At 39.4% G+C, this 8,535-nt stretch overlaps 1 protein-coding gene across 5 annotated transcripts in view; it reads left to right on the top strand.

Annotated features, from left to right (window-relative positions):
• Positions 1-8,169, top strand: part of map2k5 (mitogen-activated protein kinase kinase 5) — a 351,751-nt gene extending 343,582 nt beyond the window's left edge. For 4 of the 5 annotated variants that reach the window (XM_048615802.1, XM_048615808.1, XM_048615804.1 and 1 more), the window contains one exon: positions 6,566-8,169. In XM_048615802.1, coding sequence (XP_048471759.1) covers positions 6,566-6,670 — 105 coding nt within the window. In that variant the 3' untranslated portion in view covers positions 6,671-8,169. The remainder of the gene's footprint in view (positions 1-6,565) is intronic. The other variant, XM_048615807.1, reaches the window with a different exon arrangement.
• Positions 8,170-8,535: the final 366 nt, after the last annotated feature.

The following is an 8,535-nucleotide window of genomic DNA, read 5'->3' as shown; positions in this document are numbered from 1 at the left end:
TACACACACACACACACACACACACACACACACACACACACAGGCACAGGCAACTGCAAATCATTAATAGAGACCACAAACAGCAAAGGCACAGCACTGTCCCTTGCAGAATTCCACTGAAAACAGTCTTCCAGTCATAAAAGCATCCCTCTACTGAGACCCTCTCCTTCCTGCCTCTTAGTCAATTTTGAGTCCAATATACCCCTTTACCTTGGATCCCATGGGCTCTCACGTTCTTGACGAGTTGAGGGTAGTAGAGCTGGGAAACCTCACAACCTTTAAACCTTAGATGAGCACTTAAAATATCATAACATTCAAAGCTATGTGCTGACTTCTAGAAACTGAGAATATTGTAGAAGGTTGCCGCAGATTCAATGAGCTGAAAGGCCTCTTCTGTTCTTTATGACTCCATGATTCAGTTTGCAATGTTGGACCTTATTGCGAGCCTTGCTAAAGTCCATATGGACGCATCAAATGCATTACTGTCATCAATTCTCCTGGTTACTTCCTGAAAAAATTCGATCAAATTTGTCAAACACAACCTTGATTTAATAAATGCATGCTAACTGTCCCTGATAAATCCCTGGTTCTCCAAGTGCAGGTATATTCTGTCCTTCAGAATGATTTATAATAATTTCTCTAACAATAAGATCGACAATTGGCTTGTAACTTCTTGGTCTATCCATGTTTTGCTTTTTTAAAGCAGTGTTTGCTGACACTTGCATCTGCAGGCAGTTATGCATGCATGCATGCCAATCCAAACACTGCAGGCGCATGATGCAAGACACTGTGTCATCGTGTAGAATTTACATGTGATGTCATTACAGAAATATTGAAGTGCACGTGCACCAAAGTATGTGCTTTCAAAATGGGGTTCAGCGACGGAGAGTAGGGACATGGGGGAGAAGGGGAGAATTGGGGAGGGGACTGGGAATCAGTGGAGCGGGAATCGGGGATGTGGTGGAGGAGTGACTCCTCTCCTGAGCACCCTCACCCTTCTGCTGACTAACTCCCTTCTCTCAGATCTTAATTTCACACTGTCCCCCTCTCAGGTCCCAGACTTGTCTGTCCCTACCTCCCAGGTCCTGATCTCATTCCCATTCCCCTCTCCAGGGTCCTTTTACTCCCTGTTCCCCTGAAACCATTTAAATGTGACGTTTATAGCAGTGTGCACACATGCACAGAAGTCGGCAAATGCTGCCTTTGTTTCAGTGAGATGATGTAAGCAGTCCTTCAGACCACTGGCACCTCATCTGTGGCCAAAAAGGATTTGAAAATTACTACCAGGGCCTAAGATATCTCCTATCTTAACAGCCTGGGATACATCTCATCCAGCCCTACAGATATATTCTGTTGATAGGCCGCCAAACCCTCTGGCACCTCCCTGCCCTTTAATTTCTTCTAATAGTTCATAGCCCTCCATGATGTCTGCACCTGCTCGTTCTTTTCCATTGTGAAGATTGACACATTCATTGAGGACTGTAACCTACATCTTCCAGGTTGATGTACACATTTCCTTTTATTCTACTGGCCATTGCATTCTCATGCAATCTGATAGCTTTGATAATTTCCATTTAGTTTTCCAATATACAGTTTATATTCTTCTCGGAACTCTGTCCCTTGGAGCCCTTGGTACCTGCCATAAGCTTTTCTTATTTTCTGAATCTTAACCATTATATCCCTTGACATTCAGGGTTCTACACTCTTTAAGTGATCATACTTGCCCCATTCCGTCACTCTGACAAATTTTATCTGCAAGTTGTTGCCCTGAATCCACTTGGGCCAAATCATATCTTAGTTTAGTAAAGTTAGTCTTTCCCCAGCTTAGAATGTTTACTCCTTATCTGTTTCCATAACTATCCTAAATCTAACTGATATATGGTCGCTATGCAAGATGCTCCCTCCTTTTTTCCATTCATTCATTCATTCGTGGGATGTTGTCTTTACCCATCTCTAGCTGCCCTTGAGAAAGTGGTGGCGAACAGCTGCAGCCCATTTGCTGTAGGTTGATACATAATGGCATTAAGGAGGGTGTTCCAGGATTTTGACCCAGTGCTACTGAAGGAACGTCAGTATATTTCTAAGTCAGGATGGTGAGTGGCGCGGAAGGGAACTTCCAAGTGGTGATGTTTCCAGGTGTCTGCAGCCTTTGCCCTTCTTGATAGATGCTAGTGGTTGTGGGTTTTGAAGATGCTGTCTGAGAAGGTACTTGATACGCCTTACACCTACCTGGGCTTATTTCCGAATATTAGGTTGAGAACTGCCCCCTCCCTTGTTGGGCTTTCAATGTACTGACTAAAAACATTGTTCTGGATGCAATTTAAGAATTTTCTACCTTGCATTAAAATTATGCTAGTTAACATTTGCATAGTTGAAATTTCATATTATTTCTGCCTTATTCTTACAGTTCTCTGAAATTTGTCTACATATTTTATTCTCTGTCTCTCCCTGACTGTTTGGGGGCTTATAGAACACACACCCAACTGCATGTTTGCCCTTTGGTAATTTTAACTTCCACCCATATGGCCTCATTTAATGATCCATCTAAGATATCATCTCTCCACAATGCTACAGTTGATTCCTTGATCAATACTGCAACCGTCTCTTCTTCTACCCCCTGTACAATCTCAACTAAATACCCTATCTCCAGCAATGTCAGCTGCCAATCATGTCCATCTTTTAGCCAAGTCTCAGTTATAGCTGTGATATTATGCTCCTTGCATTAAAATCTATTCCATATGGGCTTGCTAAATCAGATTTTCTCTTATCTATTCTAGATTTCCTCTGCTTTCCAGACTCACTTGTGTTTTAACTCCTAATTCCATCTCAGAATCTCTCTCCTCCGCTACCCATCCCCTTGCTAATCTAATTTAAACCTGCCTGAATAGTATTAGCAAATCTCCCTGTGAGGATGTTGGTCCTGTTCCTGTTCAGATGTAACTTGTGCAGTTCCTGCCTCATGTAGAAACAATCCCAGTGTCTCAGGCATCTGAAGACTTACCCCTTGCACCATTTCTCAAGCCACAGATTCATCTGCTGTATTTTCTATTTATAGACTCTCTACTGGGCAGCCTCAGGAGTCATTCAGAGATGACTACCTTTGAAGTTCCACTTTTCAATTTCCTACCAACTCCCTGCTTACAGGATTTCAGATCTCTACCTTCCTATGTCATTGGTTACAACATTAGACCCACAACCTCTGGCTGTTTACCCTCCCCTTTCAGAATGCCCTCCAGTCATTCTGTGATATCCTTGACCCTGGCACCCGGGTGGCATCTTATTGTCAGGTTTATGGTCACATTACCTGCTTATTATCCTCACTAATGAATCACCTACCCCACTTCCTCCTCGTGCTATGGCTTTGCCTGGCCTCCAAAGAGGAACCATTGCTCTTACCATTTTCTAAGGCCAGAAAACTGTTTGCAAGCAAGATGCAATTGGTGAGATTTCCTTATTACCTGTCTGGTTCCATACTTTTTTCTGGCAGTCACCCATTCCTTCTCAGAATGATACTTCCTTAAGTTGTAGGGTGACCACAGACTGAAATGTGCTATCCACCAACCTCTCTGCCTCATCAATGCATCATAGTGGTCACAATCTCAAACCTGAAGCTCGGGTTGCTCCAACCAAAGGCATATCCTGCACACTTGGTCATCCAGACTGCCTGGAGCATAATATTTCCCACATAGTGCAAAATGTCAAGCCACAGACTTGAACTCTCCAGATATACCTCAACCAAATAGAATATTGACCCTTTGCTTTTATTTTACCCTCACTCCTACTTAAATACAGACGAGAAAAACTTATTCTTGTTTTGTATAATATTTCACGGGATGTAGACATTGCTGATAGACCAGTATTTATTGTCCATCCCTAATTGCCCAGTGGGTTTCTAAGAGTCAACCTTATTGCTGTGGGTATGCAGTCATATGTAGGCCAGACCAAGTAAGGACAGCAGTTTCCTTCCCTAAAGAACATTAGTGAACCAGATGGATTTTTTGCACAGTCAGCAATGGTTTTGTGATCACCATTATATACCAAGTCCCATTCAGGTTAGTCACCAGTCTTTCTATTTCTCTGTGTAGGTCCTCGCCTCACCACCTCCTCGCGAATCTAAAGAGCATTTCTCTTTTATCTTAATTGTAATGTCACATTACATGGTAATGAAGCTAATAATAGTCTATTAGATAGTAGGATACTTCCTGATTCCAGAACAAGCACCGGCATTACATGAAAGCATGGACTGGTCATCTGGTGGGATGTATTTCTACACCATTTTACCAAATTCTTCAGTATTTCTGCCACTTTATATAATGATAATTTAATGTTTCAATTAAACTAACATATGCCAAAATCTGGTGTACATTGCTTTGAATGAAACATTTTGAATTCGTTGCCAGGATCATGTCTTACTATGAATGCATATTGTTAAGGTTTGCAGATGCTGTGCTGGTTTATCCCAGTATGGATCCAAGCTTAATGTAATATATTTGAAAACTAATTTTGGAGACTAAATTAAAAGACAGTGTTGAGAGTTATAGCACATAGACCAAATGGCTTTTTGTACAATGCTCACAAACTTAATCTTTCTACATGCCATGTACAATCCAGTCATCATAGATTCTGCCCGACCATTTAGACTCCTAAACAAAGATTCTGAAAATTTTGTTCTTGTGCTCCCAAAGGTCTAATCAATAAGAACTCCAGAATGTCAGCTTATATTTGGCATTATTTATGTGCTTTTGCCCAGACATCTGTCTCTACTCAGACTTTCTCTATAGAATAGAAAGCCTGGTATAATGGAAGCTTTGAAATCAGATTAGACAGCAGCTTTCCATATGAACTGCAACTGTGTTGCAACTTGTATCCATGTTTCTTCCCTAACAAAAACTAGTCATGTAAACTTGTTTCCTCTTACTGTGCAGTGCCAACATTCTTAAAACTGGAGCATTTAAAATATAGCAAACGTTTGTGTCCATGCCAACTGTCTGCGAGAGCAACTCAGTTTGTTCACTGACCCCCTTTTCCTGTAACCTTGCCTCTTTGGGTACTTATTGAATTCCTTTGCAAAGCCATTATGTTTATTGCCTCCACCATGCACTCCGTGGATTTCAGATCCTAACCACTCACTGAGTCAAAAGATTTTTCCTCATTTCACTTTGGTGTAATTTGGTTCTTTTGCCAATCATCTTGTATTAATATTCTCTGGTTCCCGACCATTCCACTAATCTAAATAGTTTATCTGCTACGTCCAGACCTCCCGTGAATTTGAACACTTCTAACTCTGCTCCTCTCAACCTCCTCTAAGGTGAACAACGCAGCTTCTTCAATCTATCCACGCAGCTGAAGGCCTTGGGGCCAGAAACGATTTTCATAAATCTTTTCTGCACCTTCCTGAATACCTTCACAATCTTCCTAGTGTGTTGTGCACTAAAGAACTAGAAATTGTCCTCCCATTGAGGCTGAACCAGTGTTTTATCAAAGTTCATTACAACTTGCTTACTTTTGTAATCAAAGCACTGAATCTCATTTGCCTCTTTAATCAGTTTCTCAATGTATCCAACCATTTTATGATTCAACTTCCCCTTGCTAAATCTCCAAAAAATCATAGTCATCCTCTTCTCTTGTATATTTCTATGCATAATTGGCCTCAACTCCATTCAACCTCTGAATATTTGAGATTTAGGGCAGAGCTACAGAAGCTTGGTGTGCTACTCAATCAAATTCAGTTTCCTCCTGTTACCCCTACATCTGAATCGTTATCAAAACTATTTTCCTTCACTTCAAACACCTCCACTTCTCCATTCCCATTACCTGAATATTTTTAAAAGCCTCTTTAGACTTTTACTGTCTTGCTCATGCTCATGCACATACACAGACAAACAAAATACCTCACTTGCAGTTAACTTCAGTGAATACAAAAGAGGTTATTGTATACAAAAACAGAAATTGCAGGAAAAATTCAGCAGGTCTGGCAGCATTTTTGGAGAGAAAACAGAATTAACATTTTGGACCCAGTGACCCTTCTTCAGGACTGAGTTCTTCCAGCAGTTTCTGTTTTGTTTCTGATTTCCAGAATTCGCAGTTCTTATGTTTTTGTTAAAGGGTTATTGTATGTTGTTCTGAAACATGCATAATTGTTTTCTTTTCAATATGTGATCATTCAACACAACAAAATGCAAAAGTTCAAATTCTTTTCACTGGGAAAAGTAAGTAAAATTATCTATTCTTGCGTAAGTGCTGTAGATGTAGTGGTTCTACGGGTCCTAGCTTAGTAGGAACTAGATCTCAATTATATCCCTCAATAATATAGGGCTGTTCTAGAACTCTCAATTATATCGAGCAAGGTATCTTGCACAGAGTGCAACATCACTGCATTAGAACATTAATTACAAGGAATGCATGTTCATGAATTTCTTTCCATGGTCAGTTTTGATGAGGAATTTCAATGTGGAAAAATCTGAGCTTAAGATACATATGACCTAACCTTAACAGTTATTAGCTTAGTCTACAAATGATTCCTTCCTTTCATTTGCTTCATTTCTTTTAAATCCTTACTTTGCAGGTTCACCCATTTGTAGTGCAGTACAATGACAAGAACGCAGAAGTGGTTTCCATGTGGGTTTGCAGAATGCTTGAAGAGAGGCGCTCTCAACAGGGTATCCAGTGACCAACCTCACCAGTCTCTACAGACAAAGGATGTTATGAAGATAACAAAATCTCAGCAGCAAAAGCAATTGTTTTTTTCCCTCCAGTGTTGCCAGATCAATGTAGCTGAGTGTTCCGTGACCACAGCATGCCTTATATTATCTCATCTGAGCAGACGACATCTGTAACTGTCCTCTGACTTGGCAGGTGGTCTCAATTACAGCCACCATGATGTGATCTATAGACTGTCTACGAAAAGGGGTATATCACAGGGGGCCAACACATTACAAGCAGCAGTGTCCAGGTTTTCACATCTAATTCACTGCACAGTTTATGTATGCCTGTTTGCCCTGTGTGAATTCTGACATAATCTGCCCTATATCTGTAAACTGGTAGCATTGTTACTAAAGAGAATGATCTTGTCATTGGAACAGGAGGTATGATAAACTCGGTATGCAAGACAATGATCTGCCATTCTCCGCTGATTGAAGGCAATTAATATTTTGGATATGTACTTATTTTCCTGCAAATTCGTTATAGCATTTCAGAATGCAAGTAAATATAAAGCCTTAAATTTATTATAATGTTGCAATGATTTTAAATGATTTGGTCAGACTTGTAACAAAATTCCAAATCTTTGATCTGCAGTAATGGTGTTTAATATTTGAATTTCAGTTTTGGATAAAGTACTCACATTATGTACAGTTTTTTTGTTGATAAATTCAGCTAGAATATTTCCATCTTCTATTGTGCATTGCACTGATCACTGGTAATCTGTGCAGGCACACAAATGCCTTATATCATAATATCATGTTCCTTTATCATGTTCCTTTGTTCAGTAATGTGCAGTTTCTGCTGATTTTCTAAAACTTTGCATTAAATAAAAAAGTTAGCAAAAGCCTAATAATGGTAACAAACAATGGAATTCATGACAATAACTTACTAATTCCTCAAGGTGGCTAAAAAACATACAAATCTATAAAAATGTGTATATCATCCAGCAATGATGTTTCACCCAGAAGTTTGAGACTTAGCATATCAAAAACTAGAAAAGTATTTTGTATGTTTATTTATGTAGTATTCACTTTAATGTCCCTGTTTACCTTACATGCACAGATTTTGCATCAGGAAAGTAGTGGAATATTTGACAAAAACAATTACATTTAACATCAATACTATATGAGTGGATCATGCTAAGGAAGAATTAACTTTCATTTATGTGGTGTTTTTGATGTTCTCCAAATATAAAAGCCAATGAAATAGAATTGCAGGATAGAAGAATAATTACAACACAAAAACAAGTCATTTGGACCAACAGGTGCATGTCAGTATTTATGCTTCATGTGAGCCTCTTATCATTTTCCATGCATTTATGTTGACATGTTTTTCTTTTCTCCCTCATGTATTCATGTATCTTCCCATTAAATATATCTGTGCTGGTTGCTTCATCTACCCTTTGTGGTAGCAGGTTCCACATTTCTGACTACTCCCTGGATAAAAATATTTTGCCTGAATTTCCAATTGAATTTGTTATGGTCTATCTTATTTATTATATCTATCTTATATTTATGGCATTTAGTTCTGGTCTCCTCCACTAGTGGAACTCTCATTTTTGTGTCTTCTCCATCAGATTGTTTCATGATCTTGAAGACCTCATTCATGCCACAGCTCAGTCTTCCCTTTTCTGTAGAACAGAGCTCAACTGGTTCAGTTTTCTTAATCTGACTTCTCAATCCTGGTATCAACCTAGTAAATCATTATTTCACTTCCTACAGTGCCTTTTGCTTATTATATGAAGACTTGAACTGTTCAGAATTCTTTTTTTCATGCGGTCCATTGAGGTTGAGAATGAAACAAACAAATTGTTGGAGAAACTAAGCAGGTCTG

The sequence above is a fragment of the Rhincodon typus genome, chromosome 33 (assembly GCF_021869965.1).
Source record: "Rhincodon typus isolate 14 chromosome 33, sRhiTyp1.1, whole genome shotgun sequence".
Lineage (NCBI taxonomy): Eukaryota > Metazoa > Chordata > Chondrichthyes > Orectolobiformes > Rhincodontidae > Rhincodon > Rhincodon typus.
Note: the sequence above shows the minus strand (reverse complement) of the source record. Positions and strands in the feature narration are given on the sequence as shown.